The 27,111-nt window shown below is 41.0% G+C and overlaps 1 protein-coding gene across 2 annotated transcripts in view; it reads left to right on the forward strand.

Annotated features, from left to right (window-relative positions):
• CWC27 (CWC27 spliceosome associated cyclophilin) overlaps window positions 1-17,699 on the forward strand; it is a 142,906-nt gene extending 125,207 nt beyond the window's left edge. For both annotated transcript variants that reach the window (XM_064140908.1, XM_064140909.1), the window contains exon 14: window positions 17,293-17,699. In XM_064140908.1, coding sequence (XP_063996978.1) covers window positions 17,293-17,455 — 163 coding nt within the window. In that variant the 3' untranslated portion in view covers window positions 17,456-17,699. The remainder of the gene's footprint in view (window positions 1-17,292) is intronic.
• Window positions 17,700-27,111: the final 9,412 nt, after the last annotated feature.

Below are 27,111 nucleotides of genomic sequence, written 5' to 3' on the forward strand. Positions count from 1 at the left end.
TATAGAGTGCCCTCCCCTCCTCCCCCTCCTTTCCCCAAAAGACAGGGAGCGAGATAAAGGTAGGGACACCCCAATAAATCAATCTCACTGGATTTGGAAGTTAAAAAGGAAAAGTTTAACAATAACTTAGAAAAAAGGGATTGGAGGTAGGGGAGTTTACAAAGGATAAGGAAGGGAAAACAGCAAAATACAAAACAGGGATGGATACAGCCCGAGTAGTGTGATGGTGTCTCTGCCTCGTGGCTGGTATGCAGTATCAGTGTGTGTGTGATCATGAACGCAGGTAAAGGAGAAAAGAGGGAAGAGAGCGAGGAGCAGGAAGTGCTCCTCTTTTATACCGCAGGAAGTGGGGGGAGTGGGCTAACCATCACCTGGAGTGTGGCCCACCCCTGAGGAGGGGCCAAGACCCCTAGGGTCAGGTTCAGGGTCACTCCCCCAGGAGTGTTAACCCTATACACCTCCTAAAAGTAGGCCTCTCCATCTGAATTTTTACCAGCCTTTACATCCTTATGAATCTTAAGAAATAGATATCTACATTTTTCCAGATGGAATATTGATTTTTGTAGGAAGGAACAGATTATCTCCTGTCATATTCTTAACCAAAATTCTGGACTATCTTCCTCTTTTCTCTGTCTGATCTTTGAAAACAAGCAGAGACTTCCTGAAACAGCTAGATTTATTGACCTACTGAATTATTTTTTTTCCTATGAGAAAATACCCAATCCTGACAATTTTTGAGCTGATGAAGTCTGCAGCAGAAGAGAAGCCAATGCCTTTGTTCTTCAAAGCTAGTACCGTTCTTGAATTTGAAGCTTAATTGTCATGATCAGGTAACCCATACCATCAAAGAAACAAATACATTTCATGCTAAACCAAGTAAGATCGTGGCACCTTCTAAAACCTGGGTGACACAGAGGTTAGCAAATCACAATGATTTTTTTTTTCAGATTGAAAATATATGTCTTTCCGTTTACTTCTAAACTACAGTCTCACCTGCTGTAGTCTCACTACTAACTGTAGTTAGTAATAGGCAGCAAATACTACAAGAGCAGCAAAAGGTATTGGTAGTGAATGTTGCCTGAATGCAATATTCTGGTTTTGTTTACAAACTGTGTCCAATTTTGGGCTCCCCAGTTCAAGAGTGATAGGGACCTGCTGGAGAGAGTCAGTGGAGAGCCACAAGGATGTCTGGAGAACTTGAGCATCTCCCTGGCGAAGAGAGACCAAGAGACCTGGAGTTGTTTAGTCTGGAGAAGAGAAGGCTGAGAGGAGATCTGATCCATGTATACAAATGTCTGAGAGGCGGGTGTCAAGTGGATGGGGCCAATCAGCGGCAATAAGACAAGGAGCAATGGCTACAAACTGGAATACAGAAGGTTTCACCTCAACATGAGGGGAATCTTCTTTACTGTGAGGGTGACAGAGCGCTGAAAAAGGCTGCCCAGAAAGGTTATGGAGTCTTCTTCTTTGGAAACTTTCAAAACTTAATTGGATATGTTCCTATGTGAACTACCCTAGAGGATCCTGCCTTGGCCAGGGAGCTTGTGTGATCTCTGGAGGTCCCTTCCAACCTTTAGGGTTCTATGAATCTGTGATTCTGTGAAGCTGAGTCCTAGTAAGTATAGTTTATGATTTTACACTATTGTTCTTTCTTGTCTTTGGAACTGGTCAGAGATGCCAAATTTATCCTACTGGATCATCAACAATCAGTATGGAAGTGTTGTGGTAGGTCTAAATAGGCCTGAACATACACTGGCTTTCCCAGACATGTTTTTCTGCTCTCACTCCTTCTGCTGTGGAGAGAAGCAACCATAGGAAGGAGGACAAAGAACGTAGAGCCATTGACTCTAAGGACCCTGGCTTGCCCAGTCTTGTTTTACTCATGTTTACATCCTGTGGCAAACAAGGTACATACACTTGGCTTGTGTCTGCCTCATGCAAGGCCTATATTTTCCCACGTTTGGGTAAAGCAAGCCTATGGTTTCACCTAATATGGTCAAGCTTGGATATCTGCCATTCTGATGGCTGTTTTGTGTCTAAAGGCCCATTAGTCGGAGGCTCTATTGATAGATGAGCAGGTAGAGACAACATGCTCTGCCATTGTCTTCATGCTTGCTGCTGCCTGCTGCCTTAATGTAAACTCTGCTTCTGGCAGTGATTCTGCCATTGCCTTATTCTGTGCTAAGCTACAAGTTAGCCCTGCTGCATAAGAAGAAGCCCTGATGCTATGAGTTTATCTGTCTGGAAACTGCCTGCTTTGGATTTACCAGGAATAGGCATAAGTGCCTCCATGCTACAGATGTGCATAGCCAGCGTGACATTGTGCTAAGACTGCACATTGCAAGACATCCTGCCTACACCTGCCAAGACAAGGAGCCCTAGAAAGGATACACAGATCATGCAGAGGGGCCAGGATAAGGTCAAAGACTGTCTGTCCCCTTTCCTCAGCATCCTGTGAAGTCTGAGAAGAATCGGGAGCCTCAGCATCTGGCAAGGCATCAACAGAACTCCCTGAAAGCATTTGAGTGCTGTCTGAAGCTGTAGCTAGCCCCACGAGCTGGGGGCCAATTTTTATGAGTAAATATTCCAAGCCTCTCTCTAAGAAATTCTGTAACTAGATTCTATTCTGCCTTTCTGCCTTGGTAGTGGAAAGGAGCCTCTCAGATCCCCTGGTGGACAAGAGGTATAATTGAAACTAATAACCTCTTTCCAGTTTTAATGTTTGCATTTGCTAGTTATTTCTTCAAGTGTTCTAGTTTTGCCTGTTCCTTGTGTGTATAAGTATCCAAACCGTGTGTTTTGAACACTGTAAATAAGTTTTCTGGTGAGATTTGATGTTAATAAACTATCTTCATAGTAATCATCAGTCTTCACCTGTATATAAAAATGAGTATTGGTTATTAATTTTGCATAATTTGTAACAGGAAGCTGCAATATTAATATGTGAAAGCAGTTCCTTGCCAGATGAACACAATTATGCAAAGTGCATTTAAACTGTGATTGCCACTAGGAAACAAGTCAAAGTTTGTATCTCCCTTATTAGAGGAGTTCAGCCTATTGTTGATCCCATCAATTCACAAGTTGGGGCTGCAAGACCAGTGAATTTTCCTTCATTCTGCATTTGGTTGAAAGTTTAAGATCTTTCGTTCCTTCTCTGTTGAGATCTCACCACCGTCCTCCATCTGCTCTCAGTAATGCACTTTACAGCTATTTAGAATTTGTCTGTGACTGCCTGCATGCTACATAGTTCATTTAATTGATAGCACCTGATGCCAGTGTTTCATAACTGAACACTGCAGTGTTTCTTGGGTGAAATTTAGAAGGCTGGATGTGAACTACAAAGCTTCTTAATCTTTAAAAGAGATCAGCTTTTTCCTTCCCCATGGAATGCTGTCATAGCTGTAGCTAAGCGACAAATGTAAATGAGACAATCACTTAAGTATTTTTGGGAGGATGTCTAGACTCTGAAGCTTTACTCTTTATAAAAACATAAATCCATTCAACTTTCAGATATACTGTAGGAAAAGAAAGAATAAGTGAAGTGGGAATTTGGAATGAAGTTTTCAAATTTAAAACTCTTATGGTTCACTACCTTGGTCAAATCTGAGTTATTCTAAATGTTAGATAATTTGAGGGAATGGAAAAATAGTCTTTTTTTTTTTTTTTTTAGATTAAAGAGGGCAAGTCAATGCCTGAAAATGCCTTTCAATACTTGCAGTTAGAAGGTGTTGAGAATTATAAGAGATCAAAAGTCTTCTATCTCAAAGAAAAATCCAGTCTTCTCTGAGAAGACTGGATGAGGCAGTTAGTGCCATGGTCTAGTTGACTGCATAGGGCTGGGTGATAGGTTGGACTGGATGATCTTGGAGGTCTCTTCCAACCTGGTTGATTCTATGATTCTATGAAAGAAAAATCCATTTCAGATCTTGCTTCCTATGTTGTTTCCTGGTTTAGTTGGGAGTGTCCCTGCTCACCCCTTGGGAATTGGATGAGGTGATCTTGGAGGGTCCATTCTCACCAGAGGGATTCTGTGATTTTTTCATAGTCTTGTTGTGTAAATTACTAATGTGGGTGGGACTGTCAGCTGCTTGTGGCACGCTTCTTTTAAGATAGCAAGGACTAAAAACAATTCAAATGGGACTTCAATGCCACTGGTCACTTAGATAGACTAAGATTTTACAGCTTTTAGAAGGCTTTTAAAGATACCTTCTTGGTCACAAAGAAGTGCTAGTTTGAAGCAAGCTAGAATGTTTTGGTGAGAAGAACTAGATAATGGGCAGTGAAAAGTTAAACAATGGTTGTGTCTCCTTCCCTCATCAGTCTCGCTGAGAGTTCTGGGAAGAAGAAGTAAACAATTAGATAACATTCTCCATTTTGTCTCTTATTCTACTTTTGCCTTGAGACCTAGCCACATCTCCTTAACCTCACTGCCACTAACCTTCCTTCTTAACCTCTTGGCTGCACCTCTATTCCTTTCTCAGGATTTGGAGTAAGGTTGAGAGGGCAGGGGGAGGTGTTGGGGTGGTTTGAGAGCCCCTCCTGGGACTCAGGTTTCTGGGAGGGGAGTTGTGCTTCTGTATTACTTATCCTTTGTATATTTCTGTATATAACTGTATATATTGTAAATATCTGCTTGTATATTGTGCTACTTGTAAATAAATAGCTTCATTTATATTCCTGGAGGCCTTCTGAGTTAGCTGGGGCAATTTCAAAAGTGGGGGGGGGGCAGGTAACATCCAAACCATCACAAAAGTACATTGACTTACACAGTGACACATAGATGAAATTGCATGTTTATATAAAAAAATTAAAGGAATAGGTCTGGTTTAATTTGTTGCCTCTGTGAATAAAAAGCTCATTGAAATTCAGTGGCAGTCCACTTCAAATGTGGCATAGTCTGTATTTGTTAAATTCTGTAATCTGTTCCCAGTTCTACCACTGAGGGCAGTTAAATACCAGACAACACTGAGTACTAATGCTAAACTCTTTCTGCCAGGACATTCATAGCAATTTAACTGAATAATTTTTTACACTGTTTGTAGACAGTGTTATATTTTACTCCAGAACGAATAAAAAGTAAATCTGTATATTCAGTGAAGGTATTCCCTGTCTAGTGTCAATAATTACATCCTTTATCTTCTTTTAAAACTGTTTTTGCTGTGAGTACAAAGAAAATGTCTCTCAGAATATTTAGCACTGGTTTCAGTGGACAATCTGGAGCTGTTAGAAGTGGGAGCACACAATATTTCATGCTCCCACTAAAAAGCTTTGTGGCTGAAAGACAGAGATTTCAGTCTATAAAAAGTATCGAGACACAACCTTTCCAGTGTGTGTTGTAGAGAGTAAGCTAGAATTGGTTTGGGATTGGGATTTTTGCATTGAAATTCTAATTTCAGAATTGGGTAAACGTTGATAGCTAGCCAGACACATCCAGAATATTGTGTACAGTTTTGGGCTCCCCAGCTCAAGAGAGACAGGAAACTAATGGGGAGAGTTCAGTGGAGAGCAGTGTGGGTGATTAAGGTGCTCCAGTGAGCATCTCTCTTATGAGTAAGGACTGAGAGGCCTGAGACTATTTAATTTGGAGAGAAAAGAGTGGAAGGGACTTTACCAATGTCTACAAGTATTTGAAGGGCAGCTGTCAGGAGGATGCGGCCAGTCTCTTTTCAGTGATACCTGGTGATAGGATGAGGGGCAATGGATGTAAACTCAATCACAGGAAATTCCACCACAACAGGAGATTTTTTTTTCCTGTGAGGGTGACAGAGCACTGGAGCAGGCTGCCCAAAGAGGTTGTGGAGACTTCTTCTGTAGAGACCTTCAAAACCCACCTGAACATGTTCCAGTGTGACCTTACCCTAAGAGGTCCTGCTTTGTAGAGGGGTTAGACTCTGATCTCTGGAGGTCCCTTCCAACCTCTAGCATTCTGTGATTCCATGATTTCGTCAATACTAAATGCTAAGTCATGATGGGTACTGTTAGTATCTGCTCCAGGTACATTTGATAATGTCTTCTACATTTTATTTCCAGAATTTTTATTTAATACATCATCTACTATTAAACTTTGAATTGTGCAGTTCTTCTGGATAAAAACCTAAAAATGTCTGTTCTATTTCTTCCATTAACCTATCTTTATACACATTTTATAAGATTCAGTCTCATTCTTTTCTATAATACCTCCGACTGAAGATTATGAAATATGTCTTTCTCATGATTAGCACCAGTCTCTGCAGATTCAGTTGCAGAAGCTTAACTATGACAAACACAGTAAGCTCCTGAAAACTAACCAGCAGTCTTTTTCACATGCCAATGCTAGCTTGTGGAAGGAGAGAAGAAGTGCTGCTGTAATTTATGCCAGGGAGGTACAAAGATGGATTAAAGCCATGTTTGCTTCCCTCCTCCCATCGAGACATGAGCCAACGTTCCTCTACTAGTCTGGAAAAACTGGCTTTATATTAGGTCTCTCCTGCTAAGGCCATTGATTTACTCAACTACATTTTTAAAGAGTTGACAAAATACTTACTTGATTGTTACAAAGGATAAAGGAATGCCAGAGATCTGTATTAGAAACACATTGGAAAGGGGTTTCTTTTCTGTTTGGGGAAAAAAAAAAAAAAAAGTGGTGTTTGCTTGGTTTTTAATATTGGCACTAACATTTTAAAGAAGAAAGAGAGAAAAAGAAAAACCAGTCTAAGTCTGTTTTTTTCCTCTTCTACTTTTCTGTCCACTCCAGTATGTACATCAGACTTTGATATGTAAATGTAGCTGCTAGCCAGTCAGTAATTTCTTATGAACAAATTATGCTTTTGGTGAGGTTACATATTTGTTGCTTGCAGCTGCTCAGCATGCTTGAGAAACTCAGGGCATTTGGGGTGAGGTTTTTGTTTGTTTATTTTTTGTTAATTCATCCATGTCTTAAGTTCATCTGGACTAAGCATCTGGGCCTGCAACTGACTTCTGTTTGATTTAAATTCAGAGGTGATCCATGCTTTACTCAAGGGATATCTGGTATTACATTTACTGTTTGGAAGTCTTATATTTTATTTATTGCCAGCCAACTTGGTGAAGTATGGAGAAGTACTCTTTAAATCTTTGATAGCATAGCTCATGCTTCCTGCATATTTACATACTTTTTCAGGCACCCCAACTTCAAGTCATTTGATGATATGCTTAAACAGTAAGGATTTGGACATATTTGGAGAGGGAGAGACAAGGGAGATGGGAGGGAATCCAGAGAATGTTGAATGTTACAAAAATCTGACTAATTTTGTGCTAGAAATGTTCTCTCCTTTCACTTACCTCAACTCCATGCTCTGGTGATAGGGTGATGCCTGACTATTAAGCTGGGAAGGCAATTTGCAGACTTCTGGAGTATCAGGTACTATACAAACTACTGCCAGAGATTAGGTGCTAGCAGGATGGTTCATTGGTCTATTATTGCGTGGTGGTTGCCATGTCCTATAGTAAATACTGTGTACAGTTTCTGTACACTAGTACACTGTTTCAAACAGCATCTGGAATTTGCCTTATAGCCTTCCATACCAATCTACTCTAACAGAAGCTGTTCTCTATTTAAAGCAACCAGCTTCTTAAGATTATCACTGTCTTGAACAATGGAAGTATACTCTATTATCTATTTTATTTATCGGTATTATTATACTCTATTACCTATTCAGTATTTACCATGAATAGAATAAGAATCGTTTGCTTTCTTGTTAGCTTTACAAAAGTGAAACATCTTCTGAGTGTTTTCAACCTGGATATCCCATATCCATGGCTTGGATGGCAATACTCTGTGCTGGGTTAGGAAGTGGCTGGAGGACCGGACCCAGAGAGTGGTGGTGAATGGTGCCACATCCAGCTGGCGGCCAGTCACTAGTGGTGTCCCTCAGGGATCAGTGCTGGGCCCCATCCTCTTTAACATCTTCATAGATGATCTGGATGAGGGCATGGAGTCAGTCATCAGCAAGTTTGCAGATGACACTAAGCTGGGGGCAGATGTGACTGGGTTGGAGGGCAGAAGGGCTCTGCAGCGGGACCTTGACCACCTGGACAGATGGGCAGAGTCCAATGGGATGGGGTTCAATAGCTCCAAGTGCCAGGCGCTGCACTTTGGCCACAACAACCCCATGCAGAGATACAGGCTGGGGTCAGAGTGGCTGGAGAGCAGCCAGACAGAGAGGGATCTGGGGGTGCTGATGGATACCCACCTGAACATGAGCCAGCAGTGTGCCCAGGTGGCCAAGAGAGCCAGTGGCATCCTGGCCTGCATCAGGAATGGTGTGGTCAGCAGGAGCAGGGAGGTCATTCTGCCCCTGTACTCTGCACTGGTTAGACCTCACCTTGAGTACTGTGTTCAGTTCTGGGCCCCCCAGTTTAGGAGGGACATTGAGATGCTTGAGCGTGTCCAGAGAAGGGTGATGAGGCTGGTGGGAGGCCTCGAGCACAGCCCTAGAAGGAGAGGCTGAGGGAGCTGGGATTGTTTAGCCTGGAGAAGAGGAGGCTCAGGGGTGACCTTATTGCTGTCTACAACTACCTGAAGGGTGGTTGTGGCCAGGAGGAGGTTGCTGTCTTCTCTCAGGTGGCCAGCACCAGAACAAGAGGGCACAGCCTCAGGCTGCACCAGGGGAAATTTAGGCTTGAGGTGAGGAGAAAGTTCTTCACTGAGAGAGTTATTGGACACTGGAATGGGCTGCTCAGGGAGGTGGTGGAGTTGCCATCCCTGGGGCTGTTCAAGGCAAGGTTGGACGTGGCACTTGGTGCCATGGTCTAGCCTTGAGCTCTGCGGTAAAGGGTTGGACTTGATGATCTGTGAGGTCTCTTCCAACCCTGATGATACTGTGATACTGTGATATTTAGCAAAACTAGTAGTTTCTTACTATTTTTGCAGTCACTGTTTTGTGATAAAACTGAGCATATACTATTTGGATAGACAATCTCCATGTTAGAAATACCTGCAGAGGTTCTTTTCTAGTCATTTTATGTACACTTGGAGAAAATACAAACAATCAATTCTTTGGCCTGTGAAGGACTCACAACTTGCTGGTTATTCTGAAGTGATTAAACCAATTTCTTCATCCCCTGGTGTTTGTAATACAGTTTCAAAGGGCTAGTCAGAGTTAACAGAAGTGTATCGTCTAACTTTGTGTGCACATTTTTATCAATCTTCCTTGCTTAGAATTAGGGAGATTTTTGCTCTCTGCAAGAGCAACAGTACTATGTTACCTCCATTGTTAATGTTTGAATGCTGAAATATTGTAGAAATAAATTAAACCTCAGGAGAGTACTTAGGGATGGGAATATTTACAGCAACAGTCAAAATTTAAATTTCAGTCCAAAGTCTTCTCTGTGCCATATTCACCAATTGATACATAAACAGTGCTGTTTGATGCAAAATTAAATGCTTAACCTTAGTTATCTGCAGTATGGCCTATATCTGTATTTAGAGCAGTTTTCTCATTACTATTCTAAGGATTTATATATATATATATATATAAGAAATTTGTGTGGAATGACCAGTGATTTGAATTTGGCTAGACATGAATAGCAAATCTTATTTTTCTATTTAAGTAGTATTTTTCAAACATTTGAAGAATGCAAGGTTTTGTGAAAGTACCAAAAAAAATGGAGGCATGGGTTGTATGATCATTAGGAGAGGAGGTGGGGAAAGAGAAAAAAAAGAGTGTGGAATGGTGGAAACAAGCAGTGAAGCAAGAAAGAGTGAAATCTCTTAGTGCTAACAATCACAGCAGAAACCTATGACCAGTGATTATTGGTAGGATCATTGTAAACTTTGTTAAAAGTGAAATCAAACCTGGTTTGGCAAACTGGGTTCAAACAGGAGCAGTGTGTGATACAGTGATGAGTTTAAATACCAAGGGCTACAGAAAATGTATGCCTCCATGCATAATTTAGTACAGCTCCAATGCTATGAGTTTGTGCTAGTTTGAGCCTACCTGGCATATTTTAGTGAGAAGAATTAGATCATAGGCTGTGAAAAGGAAACAATACTTCGCTCACAGGCTTGCTGAGATGTATAAAAACAAGATCACAAGCATAGACAACACAATTGCTCTCTGGCTTCTGTCTGCCTCCCTTCTCTCCCTAACTTGCTGTCTAATTCATCTGCTTCCTAACTCCCCTGGCCAATTCTCCAGACTCACCTTGAACATAAGGCAAAGTCTGTGATAAGGTAGAGGGGTGGAAAGGAGATGGAAGGGTGGTTGCCCCTCCTGGGAACTCTGGTTTCTGGGTGGGATGTTGTGTTCCTGTGTTACTTTTTTAACTTGTATATTTCTGTATATAGCTGTATGTATTGTAAATATCTGCTTGTATATTCTGCTAAGCTGTAAATATAAAGCTTTATTCTTTAATTTCCAGCTCTGCTGGGTGATTTCTTAAGTGTAGGGGGGGTGGGTAACACCCAAACCATCAAAGAGGTAAAAAGTAAAAAACACACTCAAGGAAGTTCATCTCATGCACATACTTTTTTTGTGGTAGCAGTGACTTTAGACAATCGAAGAAACTAATCCAAATTTGAGCTCTTATTGCTATAAAAGTCACAACTTGCTACAAGTCCTTGGGGAAAAAATATTTTTCTTTTCCTCATCTATGAGAGAGAGAAACTTAGATTACTGGACTCTTTGGCAAGAAAAGAGGTTGTCCCTTACACGAAAAGAGAAACAAAGCTGAAGAACCATAGAACTTGCTGCAAGCACTGTTACAGAGAGCACTTGGTGATGGCTGCAGCTTTTGTTACAGACATATGCCTGCTTCTGGTTCTATTGTCTTTACAAATTTATTTGTACAGCTTTCAGACACTCTAATGCAAGCAGTGGTGACAGCAGCCTGAGCCAATAGACTTACTTCAGTTGTAGCATCCCAGTTCTGGGGGGCGGGGGGGAAAAGCTAATGCTGTTAATGTATTTCATCCTTCAAAATTCTCATAATTTTACATGTTCGATGTGTTTTGTTTTATTCATCCTCTTACCTTGATCCAATTTTTTTGCTTGTTTTCAGTTGACATTTGGCATTTTTCTTCATTTTATTTACTTTTTGCATCTGTCTGTTTTCTCCATTTTTCTTTTATGCTCTTATCCTGTTTTGGTTTTTTTTTTCTTGGTCTTCACCTTCCTCAGTTTATCCTCTGGTGTCTCAACTGTGTCACAGTATTTCCCAACTATTTCTGCTCTTCTTATGCCACCTGCTACTCTGCTGGAAGTGAAAACAGTGCCAGTGAGTTCATTCTTCCAGAACAGCCAAAATGAGAGATTAATTTGCTTTTTTTGTTTTGGATTCACTCATCTGCTTTCTCATCTGTTCACATAAGCTACATTTCAATCCATTTATGTATCAAGAGACTGGTGGGACTGAAGTGTTAGAACGTTTCTTGTCCTTACAGTTTAACATACATATTTGCAGTATTGAAAGGAAAACATTACAGACAAACAGAATATAATTTAAGAAAAGCAGTAGTGGTTGAGAACCTCTCTATTAAATATATGGTGGATTGATAATGATTGAGAAAAGTAAGTGGCCTGTTATATGGAAGCAGTGTTGAATTCAGGAACAAATGGTAGTACTAGTAGTTATGTTTTGCATCATACTTTCTTTTTCAGTCAGCCTGTACAACACAAGAAGCATCACTTAATGTCTTGACATGGATACTTAGTCCTACTTTGTTCATTTTAAGCATCCCAATGGAGAGAACCAGTGATGGTCATAAAACATAGCAATATTTAGCAGGATTCTGATAGAATCCTTTTAGAGCAATGTGATTAGTTGCTGAATTCATTTAACCTCCTTTTAAAAGTGGTATGTAATTTTTGGCAGTATTCTGAGTATGGATTTAGATGTACTGTCTGTAAGTAGTGCATCTTCAGTAAAATATAATTCTGCATCTGCAAAGTAAGAAGATCTGTGTCAATTTTTCTTGGTGCCTACTGATTGCCTACATGCCTGCCATGTTTTATGTGGGCACCTCCAGATTAATCCTGGCTAAAACTACTTAGAAGTTACTGCCTCTCTGCCAAAAGCTACTGCCTTCACAATAGAACTGCCAGAACGTAACTTCTCTCCACACCTGTTGATTTACTGCAAAGCTCAGCTGCTTAAAATGCTGATACGGGTGTCTGCAGTGTGCCAGATTCAGATGACATGCTGTGTAGTCACTTGTGGAAGGAAGGTTGAATGGGCAGCAGGTGAGCTAGTAACAGCCAACATCTTTGTCAGTTTCTTAAGCAAGTGTGGAATTAAGCAATGTGTCTTTACTGTTTCATTCAGTTGGTGTAAAAATCACTAATGCATGCAGTGCATTTGTAACTGGAGATTCAAGCTTCATCACTAGTGCAAAAGCAAAATCCTTCCTTTGTCCTGTTTGAATTCAAAATAATTCAGTTCACCAACTGCTGGTTTGGTTTCTCCCCAGGGCCACTTTTGGAAAGGCCAGAACAGTTTTGATACCAGATTTCTTTTTATGCTACACTTAACATAACTGGCACTTGTCAGCAGCTGGCATACAATTCAGGTCCAGTGCATGGCTCATGCATCTCAGAATCAGAGAGACCACTGTATATCCTGTCTTTTCTTACAACCATCTCAATAGAGTGGTCCAGAAGAATATGGTCTATCTCCTGAATAAACTAGTTAAGTCTTCCTGGAGAGCAGGTGTAGATGAGGCTAATTCATTGATGCACAGTTGGCAAACATGGTATTGCCTACAAGACTACAGGATGCACAGCTTAATCATACTGTGATAGTTTCTGAATGCTTCACGGTGTGCTGAAGTTTATTTTTTTTTGCTTCAGTTGCAGCCAACATTCTCCCACTTGTTACCTCCTAGAAAGTAATCAAACTCATTACCAAGGCAATATATTAGTTACCACAGCTTAAAGTAAAATGAGCTATTCCGCTGCTAACTGTGAAGAAGCAGTCTTGTTTGCTGACTGCTGCAAAATTCTTTATCTGAGAATATCTCTGGGCCAGGAGAGTGTCCATGCCTTTTAAATCCAGTGCTGTCACTGAAACTCTTAAATTAATTCAAGTATTTCAGTCAAATGTTTTGAGACATTTTATTTTTGGCATATGGAAGAGAGCCAAATACTGAATGTCCTTTAGTAACACTGAAGGAAAAAAGTGCAGCTGCTCCCATATTACATGCAATAGGACAGTGGTTAAACTGTAGGATGCTGTCATCTGGCCAAGATAAAAAATCAACCTTCTCAAGCAATAAATCGATGCTCAGTTAGCTGCTTCTGCTTTGCAGCGCTATTGTAAACAAAAGAGGTTAAGAAAATAACTTTGCAGTTACTTTTTCTTTTAAAAGAAAGTCAACAATGTGCACACCTAGATACTTTAAAACCAGAGTCATCAATTTTGGCAAGCTATTTTGTTAAAACTAGTTTTGAGCTGAAAAAAGCCCTCATAGAAGAACTGATAACGTTTTGTCCTTTAAATTGAGGTGGGGAGGAGAAGATGGTTTAAAGTTGTATGTTTTACTCCTTTGTAATGAAGTGTCAATGAGCAGTAGTAAGCAAAAGTTAATAGATCCTGAACAGTGAAGATGAACAAATAGAATTCTGTACACAGGACCCAAGAGCTCATGGAAAGGCTATAAACCACAAAATTAAACAAAAAAAAAAAAAATACAACCTGTATTACTGGAATTGCAGCCCTAACTCTGCACTTGGAAAATTATGCAAGTGTAAACTTCTGTTGGAGAAGCTTGAGTAAGATTACTGTAAATTCAAATGATTCATATAGTAGTAATTATTACATTCTCCCCGTGTTCCTTTAAAAAAGAAAACAAACTGAAGTAGTTTTGCAAAATAATACTAAGTGTGATTTACCATTTGCGTGGATATAAAAGCATTCTACCTGTGAAGATATGTGACTTGCAGAAAATGAGCTTAAGTTCACATCAGGAAAATATTTTTTTTTAATCTCCACTCTGTTTATTTTGCTTTACCTATGAGATGCTGCATTTGAAATTGATTCTGGGAACGTGCAAAAGTTTCTTAATATTGGCTTATTTTTAATCACAGCTGGGAATACCTCAGTGGAAAGTTATGAATAGAAGTCAGAGACTATGACTTCTTTCAGCTCTTGGAGAGAAGTAAACATCACTTAGTCTGAATCTAGGGCGTCTAACTTGCAAAGTACCTGGGACACAGTATGGCCTGACCCAAAAGTTAGAGATGTGTTTATTTTTAATTCCTACTTGTTGTATTCTGCAAGTGTGCTGTGACATTCTTTGAAAACCTCATTGATGAAACGTCTCGGCGTGACTGTGCTTCTCCGTACACTCATGTAACACTCTCCAAAACCACTCAGTGAGGGGCTGACTCCATCTCCTCTAGGCCAGTATTTTAATTCAGGCTAGGATGGTGTGGTTCAGTTCTTGAAAACATACTCAAATGCTCATCTTTAATAAGTTGGAAAGAATATGACAAATGCAGAAAGCATCTTAACTAAAATAAATTACTTCAGTCCGTCTGCTGTGAGACAATGTTTTTATAATTAAACTACAAACACGTAATTGTGAGTCATGCCGATGGTACATTATGTGACTTTGAATCGTAGATATGACTGAAAAAATAACTTTCAGTGTTAGTAGTGTGCACAGGGTTATAAAACACTGAAGTTTTATACACTGGAAACCACTCAAGTATTTCCATAGGACAGGGTAATATGCAGGCATGCTGACAATGCTGTACTGTATGAGATTTATGAGATTATGTGAAGAATCAATTCTCAGGAATCACAGAATCAATCAGGTTGGAAGAGATCATCCAGTCCAACCTATAACCCAGCCCTATCCCGTCAACTAGACCATAGAATCATAGAATTAACCAGGTTGGAAGAGACCACCAAGATCATCCAGTCCAACCTAGCACCCAGCCCTATCCAGTCAACTAGACCATGGCACTAAGTGCCTCATCCAGTCTTCTCTTGAACACCTCCAGGGATGGTGACTCCACCACCTCCCTGGGCAGCCCATTCCAATGCCAAATCACTCTCTCTGGGAAGAACTTCCTCCTAACATCCAGCCTAGACCTCCCCCAGCATATTTTGAGACTGTGTCCCCTTATTCTGTTGCTGGTTGCCTGGGAAAAGTCTCAGTTTGTTTTTGTAAGACCTTTCTGAAGCATTCAAACAGATTCCATGTAGTCAATAGATTTGAATTTTGTCTGATTTCTGTAAAAGCAGTGTATTGCAATCTATGGTAACTGCGCTGTTTCCCATCTCCCTTCCTTTCTTTATATAAGAAGATTTGCACTACAGCTCTCTGGAAAATGTGGTTAATTCAGGACCTCATACATGTGGCAGGGGACTGATGAAGCAGTATTTCATTGGCCACAAAACTTTAATTCTGATACTGACTTGTGTTTCCTGGGTTTTCTGTCTGAGCGTGTATATAAAGAAATCCAGAGACTAAAATGCTTATTTTCAGTTCAATTATAGTTCGAAGTATTTTAGGTTGTCCATCAAGACATTTTTGTAGTTGATTAATATAGGATCCAAATTTAAGTGAGGTTTTTACTTCTTTGCACTGGAAAACTCTTTTAATTCTGTTTTGGTTTGATGTATTTTGGGGTTTTTTTTAGGTGAACATACAAACATTATACTTGTTCTCCTGGTTCATAAATAACAGCTTTACTACAAATGTATATTCAGAAGTTGTGCTAGCTTGTCAGTAAAGACCAAGCGGTTTAGAATTGGCACCTTGTAAACCATCTTTGGTTTGTTTTTTTTCTCTTTTCTTCCCATCCTTTACTTTGAGTTGTTTTTTTTTTTAAGAGTTTGGCCAAGCTAAAATTTTTCATTTTCTGACCTCTTGTCCTATCACTGCAAGCCCTGCTAAAATGTCTGTCCCTATCTTTCTTATAGGCCCCCTTTAAGCATTGAAAGGCCACAATAAAGTCTCCTTGGAGACCTCTCCAGCTTGAACAACTTCGATTCTCTCAGCCTTTCTTCATGGGAGAGGTGCTCCAGCTCTGAGCATTGTCGTAGCCCTCCTCCGGATCCACTCTAACAGGTCTCTGCCTCTTACAGTGATGAGGACTGCAGATCTGGATGCATTACTCCAGGTGGCCTCTCACCAGAGCACAGTAGAGGGGCAAAATCAATGTCACTCAAATTGCAGACCACACTTCTTTTGATGCAGCCCAAGTTAAGTTGGCTTTCTGGTGCATGAGCGTACATTGCTGGCTCAAGTCCAGCTTTTCACCCACTAGTAACCCCACACTTCCTTCTGCACAGGGCTGGTCTCAATCTCATTCATCCTCCTGACTGTATTGATGCTGCGGGTTTCTCCAGCCAAGCTGCAGGACCTTGCATTTGGGCTTGTTGAACAAGGGGACACAGTCTCAAGTTGTGCCGGGGAAAGTATAGGCTGGATGTTAGGAGGAAGTTTTTGCCAGAGAGAGTGATTGGCATTGGAATGGGCTGCCCAGGGAGGTGGTGGAGGCACCGTCCCTGGAGGTGTTCAAGAAAAGACTGGATGAGGCACTCAGTGCCGTGGTCTAGTTGACTGGCCAGGGCTGGGGGATAGGTTGGGATGGATGATCTTGGAGGTCTTTTCCAACCTGGGTGATTCTATGATTCTGTGAATCATGAGACTCACATGGGCTCACTTACTGAACTTGTACTTGAGATGTTTTCACATTGTTGGGAATTTGCTGAAAGGGGGAAATAGGTAATGATGGGAAATTCTTAATCAACAGTGAAAAAAAAAAACAACAAAGCACTGGATTGAACAAACCATTAGTTTAGTTTGGTATTCAGAGAATTTAAAAGCATGATTTGAACTAAGTTCAGGTAGAGCAACAGTATGTGGACCATTCCCTTTTTGATCTTCTGTGTGCCTACTTCATGTGTTTTCCATGTAAATTCTTCAGTCTTTTGTAAAACCATAACAGTGAAAGCAAGTCTAGAGTGACTAATAGGAAAACTTGAGAAACGCTCCCTGTGCCTGGGAGAATTTTCCAGTGAATGGGACAGAAAAAGATAGGACAAAGAGGGCTCAGTACATGAAGTAAAGTCCAGCAGAGCAAACTCTATCTGTATTTTTCACTTCACAGTAGTACTTATCATGTAACATTAGCATTTGCTAAGAAAAGAGGGGAGGGGAGGAAAGAAAAAAGAAAACATAAACCAACAAAAAATAAACTGCAAAATATGGACTACACAGGGAAATGTCATGGTGCAGAAATGTTGCCGTGCATGTCATAATTAAAAAAAATAAAGCTTTCCATTCCTTTACTGACTTTGAGCTGTATTTTGTTTTTGTAGGATGTCACATGTACTTCAGTTTGAAGATAGGAGCAGAAAGGTGAAAGATGCAAGCATGCAAGATGAAGACACTTTCGAGATCTATGATCCACGGAATCCTGTAACTAAGAGGAGAAGAGAAGAAAGCAAGAAGATAATGAGAGAAAAAAAGGAAAGGAGATAAAAAGAGTGTAAAGCTAGCCAGGGCTGCCTTGCAAAGTGACTGAAGTGAAGCACTGACTCTTTTGCAAGTTGTAGTTCCTAAAAATATCACTGGATAAGTGTAAAAAGGAATCTCTCAGTCTCTCATGCAGTTTTGATCCAGAGCTATCATCTTAAGTTGTGCTGCCAGGTGCCCTTGGTGCAGTCATTATCCAGACTCTCTTTACATTTTCAGAAACATGTGTTTAATAAAATAACTGATGTGACTTTTGTGTCTACTTCAATTACGATACTCACCTTAACTATTTAATTGGCATATGGGCCATAGCTAAAAAAGAGTGAGCACAAGTGAGCAAGGTCACTAAAAAGAACAGCCAGAGGAGTGCTTTACTGATGTTGTTTTTAGAACAAGTTCAGTAAGGTATGGAGTCCTTATCAAGCTGCCACTGCCATATTTCCTGATAGGGTCTGAGGTGTGAGATACATAAACCCGCATCGGTGGGTTAGTATGGCCCAAATGTCAGAGGTTAGATTAATACACAATATTGCATGTTGCAACCTTTAAGATAAGAAGAAAACTTGGAGGTGTGATGTGAGATTTGGTATAAAGCTAGCATTATCCTTCTCTTAGGTTGAATGAATTACATAGTACTATGGTGTAAAGAAATTCAAAGGGATTACATCCTTAAACATGGCTGTTCATAAATTAGTGAGTCTCAGCTTTTTAATCATTAAGTAATTTTCTGTCTGGCTGCTATTGGCAAATTCAAGAACACCTTAGGCCCCATGCTGTTACCACATATCCCACATTAGAAACTCATTGCTTTGTTTGTGGAGAAAATTTTACAGCAACCATTACAGGAAATGAATATATCACATTCTGGTGGGGACAGAGGGTGGAAGAGAGTATGTGTGTATGTGTGTGTGTGTGCTTGCTGGCAGAGGGATCAGCATGGAGAAAAAGGACTGGATCTAGAGAAACCTAAGTACTAGTTCTAAGAGATGGCTACTGCCCTGTAATAGAAAAGTGCTCCAATAAAATATTTTTTCCTGTTAGCTAAAGTAGGATGAATGAGTCAATGAATGGGCAAATTGAATAATACCTGTTAGAGCTGCATCTTTTCACCAACTATCTGCAGCAGCTCTCTGTGTACTCTGTTATGTGTTTCCTGTTTTTAAGCATTAGACCAGCAGGGAAAATATTAAGTCAGGTATTTGCACTCTGCTCAGTAGAAAGAGGCCTGAAAGGAAGAGGTCTAGACCTTGCATACCCAGGACTGGTAACATCGCAAGAACAAGAGAGTAACTGTGCTGACGGTGTCTTGGTAAGTGAAGTATGTATTGAAAATCAGTAAACATCTTGCCAGAGATAAAGTATCTTCTGTGATGAATACTACAGTTGAAACGAAGTGTGTTTTCGGTTTAACCTTATTCTAAGTACTACACTGTTACACTTTGTGCACAAGAGGAAGAATGCTTACTCCTAGCAGCCATCTTTCCTGTGCCTAGTATGTCTTCATGTGTAATGGCCCTTTACTGCATTAAGCCCAGGTTTCCAGTAGAAAGTTAGCATGTGCTTAGCAATGAGGTTGGCTTTCTGGATGCAAAAAAGAAAAAAAACATTGGGAAAGGAAGTGGGGCTTGCTCTCAGGGCATTTTAAAATGAGAGTTGGGATCAGCTTCCTTCACAGTTTGCATTTTTCTCTGTAGCAAACTCAGACAAGGATGTTTTCGTCAAAACTTTCCATTTTATTGTAATTGTGCATGGAAAATCCACTCTACCCTGGTGAGGACAGCTCCAAGTACCAGGCCCTGGAAGATATTTGGACTTCCTGAGCCTAAAATCATGCAGAATCTTGGCACAGAGCCTTGTGCAGGCAAAACGCACCCTGTGGAAGCATAAATGAGAAGTACTACAAATGAAACATTTTTTAGGTTATCAATTCTATGTGATAAAATTATTTTGTAACATTTAATTCCTAGAAACAGAGCCTTTGAATTTTTGTGAATTACAAAGAATTGTTACAAGTGATACTCATCATCAGGGCTAATCAGCCTTGTGTAGCTTTTCACAGCATTCATTGAGTAAGTTTATCTCAGGATTTTCAGTTCACCTCTATTAATGCAAGCACTTCTTTAAGAAAAGAAAAGTATCTGCCTTTATTCTTTCCCTAGGGAAAGGACATAATTCTGCATGTAGAAAAGAAACTTAAGAAAAATTACCTTATGTTTTTAGGGAAGTCCATTTTAAGAGGCATCCCTGTTCTTACTTTTCTTCATTCAACCCCACACTGCTACACTAACATACATTACAGTATGAGGACATTAGAATCCAGCACCAAAGAGTAAGAACCTGAAAGAAACAGGTTGAAATTATGACAGTTTTCTGGAACAACTGGTTCGCAATGTTGCAGTGAGCTCCTGTCCTGGAGTCCTGTACCCCTAAATTCCTCTCCTGCCCGGACTTCGGGGGGAAGGGGGAAAAGCCGCCTGGTTTCTCTCCCCCCTCGCCTGCCCTGCAGCCGTGAAGGGGGCAGGGACTGCCCCGTGAGTTCCCGCGCTGGAGCCAGGCTGGGATTGGCCGTGCGCTTTCGCGCCTAAGGTGTGGTAACTCTGCCCTTTGTCTAGCGAAGGTTATAAATATTGGGGGTCTTCCCGCCTTTGGGGTTCCCACTTTGAAGTTTGCCTGTGCCTGGACATATGTGTCTGCCTGAGCTCACACACTCCCCTCGGCTGGACTGCAGAGACCTTCAGGAATTCGCTTTCCTATTGACACCTTTGTGAGCCTAACGACCCTTAACGACCTCTTAACGATTCACCTGCAGCCACTGGAAAAGAAGAGTAAGACAGACCGCAGGAGTCGGCCTGAGTGAGTTATTTGGCTTAGCTTAATTTAGTAAGAAACCGCTATTAATTAATAGCTGAGGCCTTTTCCAACTTCTGACTTCCAAAAATAGTCAGATTATTGATGGTATCCTTGTAGGTTAATTCTCATGCAACTGAATCTACTTATTAAACTAAATTAATCTTTGTATATATAGTTGTGGGGGCGGGTTTTTGGGAAAATAAAAAATAACTATTTTTGATAAATTCCCGACTTGGCCACATATTAATTCCTGCTCTCCGCAACAGCTCCTATACTGTCAATACCAATCACAGAAATTGGAGAAACATTCTGATTGGAAAAGACCCTCAGGATCATCAAGTCCGATAAGGTTCAGCCTAAACCATATCTCCAAGCACCACATCCAAACAACTTTTAAACATATCCAGGGTTGGTGACTCAACCACCTCCCTGGACAGCCCATTCCAATGCCTGACCACTCTTTCCATGAGAAGATTTTTCCTAATGTCCATTCTAAACCTACCCAGTTGCAGCTTGAGGCCATTCCCTCTTGTTCTATGTCTATTTACCTGTGAGCAAAGACCACCTATTTCCTATGATGCTAGCCTAGCAGATGCATCTTTAAAATTAAATCTGCTTCATTCATCATAGAATCAGTCAGGGTTGGAAGGGACCACAAGGATCAATGTGGTGGAGGGGCAGCAGCCCCAAAACTGAGGCTTCTCTATGCCTCTACATGCCTGGACATGTTTTTCTGCCAGGACCCATGAGGCAGTAAACAGGTTGTGTAACCCACACACGCCCAGCCCGTGTGCCCCTGGGGTCCACCCAGGTAACCCCTCTTGGGAGGGTCCAGTCAAACACCTACTGTCTATTGGGGTAAGGTTTGGCTTACTGCCAGCCTGATTGGTCACTTTAGATGTCCACATGAGGCACGAATCTCGGCCAGAGTCTATAAAGAGGGGTGCATAGCAGCACCACGTGGTCAGATGGTTCAAAGTGTTCAGAAGTTCAGGCTCAGCCCTGATCCACAGCAGCACCCTGCTGCCCTGACCTGCTTGCATGGCCTAGACACAGGGTCAGGCCTTACTCACTTGCAAACATTACTGAGGCTCAGACCTCATGCACTGATCTCAAGGTGCAGTTAAGCTGTCTGCGAACCCTTTGAGAAGCAGAGCGCATGCACGCCTGCACTTCATACATATATGGGGAGCTGAAAGCCCCTGCCTAAGCCTAGAGCTATCTTGATTTATCTACAGAGTTAAGTCTCCCCAAAGCCCGGCAGACCCTGCTTGCCTGGCATAGATACTGCTTGCCAGTTATCCTATAAGTCTGGAAAGATCCAGGCTCAGCAGACCCTCAGACTGTCTGCAAACCTGCAAACACAGCCTGCTAGCTGTGAGACTGTGTTAGAAGCTGCACGGACAGATCCTTCTACTGCACCAGGGAAAACCTGCCAGCTGATCATCCCTGGACACGCACAGCATCCAGAAGCCGCAGCTCCAAGGCAGAGACCAGGAGAGAAGGTTAGAGAAAATCCCATTTAACCCAGAGACTGGGAAACCGTATCATTCTCCTGCAAGCCGGGACAAACCAGCCTTTGCCAAGGCCCCAATACTGAGGCACACGCTGTGACAGAATCCCAGGAGGGTGATTAATGATTAATATTCAAGAACAACACACCTAAGCAAGCCTTAAATCCTTTGTAACATAAGTTACCTCTGTCTTAAGAGCACACACAGTTTCAGCCCTTGCTGGTCAAACAGTATAGTTGTTAAGAGGCATTAAGCCTAAGGGAATCTTTCTCTCTGTCTATAGTTGTTGATAATTTGATATTTCCATTTAAGAATCAATCCCTGTAAATATATCCCAAGCTGTTCTCATAAACTTGCAAACGAACCCTGGATTTCATAGTGGTTGGGGGTGGTACAAATTTGTAAATATTAATTTTAATAAATAATTTTATAAAAAATCAAAACTGCCTCAAATTAATTTCTCACCTCCCCCTATCAGAGGAGGAACAGAGAAATCCTCTCCAAGACAATCATCTAGTTCCAACCCCCCTGACATGGGCAGGGACACCCTACCCTAGATCAGGCTGGCCACAGCCTCATCCAGCCTGGCCTGAAACACCTCCAGGGACAGGGCCTCAACCACCTCCCTGGGCAACCCATTCCAGGCTCTCACCACTCTCATGCTGAACAACTTCCTCCTCATGTCCAGCCTGAACCTACCCATCTCCAGCTTTGCTCCATTCCCCCAAGTCCTGTCACTCCTTGATGTCCTGAAAAGTCCTTCCCTAGCTTTTTTGCAAGCTCCCTGAAGATCCTGAAGGCCACAATAAGGTCATCTTGGAGCCTCCTGTTCTCCAGACTGAACCGCCCCAAGTCTTTCAGTCTGTCCTTGCAGGAGAGGTGCTCCAGCCCTCTGAGCATCCCAGTAGCCCTTCTCTGGACACGCTCCAGCATGTCCACATCCTTCTTGTAATGGAGGCTCCAGAACTGTATGCAGTACTCCAGGTGAGGTCGCACCAGGTGTTTCTATAGTTACAGAAATGTTGACAGCTAGAGGATTGCAGTACTATGAAGTATGTGTGCTCACAGTTACACGTTTCAATTCTTGATAATGAAAAGCAGGTAGGAAATGCAATCTTAGCAGGTTCACCTCTCTGCAGGAAGCAGAAGTCTTGCACTAGATTGGTAGCTGAAAACTGAAGAAACAACTGGCTTCATGGCTGGAAAAAACAATTTACTCTGTGATAGTGAGATTTTTCACTGAATATGATTTCTTGAATCTTTTTATTAAGCAGATCCCATGTTCCACCCTGATGGCTGTATAAACATGTAAGCATAATTTTTGCATAGTTGTAACATATGCTAGAAGTACTAATGCAATTGGTTGTGTAAGCACACAATGTTGTGACCCTTGTTATGTTTTCCTTCCTGAAAGATGCTAATTATGTGGACAGATCACCCACCTGGAATACACAGGCCACAGCGCTGGTATGTAAATACTTCCTGTGAAAAAGTCGCTGTTTAATGTCTGCTTGTACACCACACTCACCTGCTTTTTTGATTACTAATTGCAATAAGCTAAATCCAAACTATGACTGAAATTTTACTTAGAGCACAAAAGTCAAAGCTGTCTGGTTTTAAAGGCAACTAAATTGCAATACATTAACATTAGTGCCAGCATGGCTGGCCAGTCGGCAAACAGTCCTTCCAGTTGTGCTCACCTACCATGTAATGTGACAGGGAATGTAAGTTTGCTAAATGAAGAGTAGGGATGTCTTATATCCATGAACAGAGCATTCTGTTGGCAAGCTCAGTATTTTTGCTTTATTTCAGAAAGATAAGGCCATTCTAGGCTACATCTGGTAATGGCAAGACCCTGAAGAACTGCTTAAAGTCTTGCCTCATGAATCCTGTCAATAACAGCTAGTACAACATGCCCTTTCCACTTTGGAGCTAAATGAAACCTGAAGTGCTACTGGAATTGGTTTATTTCTGCTAAATAGTTGCTATACCTAGGCTGTTCAGGGTGTTGTTTGCAATGCCACATTACACAGCTTTCCCTAAGCTTGCAGCATGAGCAGATTTGGGAAGACAGTGTTCCCATACTGTCTCACTTCCCCAGCAGAAGGGTGTCTGAACTCTTATTTTCCAAAGTAACTGCAAATAAATGTTGTCTGTTTTCATCTAGAGAACCTCATGTTTGCATGGGATAGTTAAATTTTGGCAGCATAAAACTTTGCTTCAGACAGATTGGGTAGCTCCAGACTCTCCCTCATTCCATTAGAGACATTTGCGTCTGTCCTTACTTAAACGATGACAGACTTTGGCCATTAGAAGATGAGAGGAACTCTATGTGTGTGTTGCTAGTAAAAGAGGTAGATATTTGCTTACATCACTCTTTGTAACAAAACATGAGCTGATCATAAAGTGGCTAGGCTTAGAAGGTTGCTGCTGAAGTATGTACAGCACAGTGGATGTGAACTGAGAAGCAAAATCACATCTCCTCATGTTTCTTATCCTGGTTTAGAGTGTCAGACCAACCAGGAATATCTTCCAAATGTTGCCCATTAAACACAAGAGTCTGAGTGCATTGTGTAGCTGGAGAAAGAGACGATGCTGAAGTTCCCTGAGGGTGACTGCAAGTGTTGGTGCCAAGTATTCATCTCTACGCTTAAGTCTGTCCTTCAGCTCCCTGCTTCTCCCTGCACTCCGCATGCACATGGACATTCAGACAGGGTATGAGCTACTACCTCACTACAGAGCTCTTGCTGCACTTGCAGTCTTCTCTTCCAGCAGCTGCCTTAGCTCCACAGCTAATTTACCTTCGTTCTCGGTAGCACCTTAGACCAAAAAGTCCCCTGGTGAGTGCATGCTCATGTCCATCAATTAAGACCCATTTATGAATGTAGATTATATCCTTTAATAACACTTACTTGTTCTGCCAGTACCATGAGACTACTGTTTAAGTGATTTGCCTTCAGTTATCCTGGTCAGACATGCCACATTCCAGTTTGCAAGTCACAAATTCCTCATGCAGACAGATGGAAACCACATATCCAGTGAGATTCTCTGATTGATGACCTCTGGTCACAAAGTTTGAAAGACACCCAGAGCGAGTGACACCCAGCCTGTCAGTGACCAACAGCCCTTACACCTCACCTGCTCTCACAACAAAATATCTTCCTGAATTGGTTTTCTTTTCGACAGTACTGTGTAACAAAGGTTGTTTTTCTTGACAGGATTTCTCTTCTACTTCATTATCCATCACAGATGTGCCATAACAATTCTAATTTTACAGACTTTCAAGGAGACAATCAACAAGACAGCACTTCTCAAAGAAAGAAACCCACAACCAAAAAAACCCTCACCCCAACACTAAAACCTCAGCACATCAGGAAAAAAAAAAAAGTTTCCCTTTTATGAATAAACTCTCCGAATCTAAATGAAGGATTTTTGCAATATGAGAAAGCAGAAGGAATACCTTCTACCTCCTCTACCTTCTAGAAGATCTCATGGAAGAGAACACAGCTCCTGCTATAAGGCGCTTCTGCTGTGATTCTTAATTTATGAAATGCACTGGCTGTGGAACAACTCAAGATATGACAGTCATCCTCTTCAGTCAATGGGAGTCTTGAACTTGAAAAAATAGCCTAATATTCATAAATTTATTTAATCTCTACACTTGCTCCTGTTTATGATTTGTTTGTGGTAGTAAAAGGGCACAGTCACAGAGCAGTCCTAGGATAGCCTTTAGTTTTGGCAGCTTCATTTTGGCAGCATTAAAAAGTTAAAAGCTAAACCCTTTATGTTCAACACAGTCTGGGAAGATCACATTTTTGCAACAGCTGTAGAAAACCTGGCTCGAAAATCATGTATGCTCTTCTTCATAAGTAACTTCTGAGTCAACCAGATTTTAATACAACATTATACTCAAAGGATACTTCTTTCATCTGCTTGGGCTGAGTTCCTCTATGTTCTTGGCAAGCAGTATGAAACATTGATTCACAAATGCCCTTGTATTTTTCACATTTCTTCTTTGCAGCCCCACTGTGTGAGTGGCCTGTATGAGACCTGGATTATCAGGCCTCATGCTCTTCCATCTCTAAAGTTATTTCACTGGAATGGCAGAGAGTAAGAGTCAGTATATGTACAGTAACTTCAAAAAATATTTCCATTATGGCTACAATATACTTCCCTTTACATTTACAGAATATACAAACAAGTTTACACACTAAGCACAAGAATTACTTCAAATGATGGAGCATGGGCTGATTCCATTTGTTCTTATGGAATTGAATAGGCTTGGTAGCCTGATACAAGAAGCATGGATATCTGAATTCAGGGGAGTGAGCTGGTAAATGGGAATGTCAGCTGTAAAACCTATTCCTGCTCTACAGAGTATAAAGAGAGTTTGCAAAATGATTGATGAAGATAAACGTGTTTTAGTAGAGAGCAAGTTGTTGTCACCTAGAGCACTCAGACAATTAAGTTATCTCTGGATGACAGGGGAAAATACTTGAGAGAGATGAAAAAAGAGAGAGTAAAAAATAATTCTGTCCCATTACCAGAGTTATTTAAGTTTAAAAAGTAGGCAGAGTGTGTTTCATATTATTTTATTTTATTAACACAAAGATCATCAGAGAGAAAAACCACAGTAAGGAACGTTTGCCTTTGCCAAACAAAGAATTTACATAAGCGTCTGCAACTAAAAAAGCCCAAGCAAACCCAAACCAGCTACTTCAAATTCTTAAATCTGATGCACACTGCTGTTTCTTTTTTAATTTCAGGTGGTTTCACTGATGAGACCTCATATACTGGAGGGACCAGAACATACTACCTCACTGTCATATAATTTAGGCTCAGCCATACCTCAGACAATATTTTTACAAGGCCACTTTGCAAAAGTATGTCTAGCCTGTCTAAATGACAATATTATTTATGCCAAAGGTTTTGCTTTAGGGGTGGAAGTAGTCCAACTACTGTTTAATAGTCTATATGGAGAAGCTAAGAAAACATAATTTGTTGCACACACGGCTTATTTATATAGCATAGAACTAAAGAGTACAGGCTGATCATTGGCAATAGGGCCTAAAAGTGGTCTCAGTGAAAAAAGCCACAAAAGCAATGAGCTTTTGAGTTTTCCTCTCTGATATTATTTTTGGAATTCCTGAGCTTAACCAGAAATATGAATGCACAAGTGAGAAATACATCTGAATTGAGTAGCTACCTGGATATTCCAAATGCTAAAGATAATTTTAAATAGAGGGTTTGTAACACAGGGGGAGTTTTGCAAGCAGACTGGACAGCATATTCTCAGTT

Source organism: Pogoniulus pusillus, chromosome Z (assembly GCF_015220805.1).
Source record: "Pogoniulus pusillus isolate bPogPus1 chromosome Z, bPogPus1.pri, whole genome shotgun sequence".
In the NCBI taxonomy this organism is placed as follows: Eukaryota; Metazoa; Chordata; class Aves; order Piciformes; family Lybiidae; genus Pogoniulus; species Pogoniulus pusillus.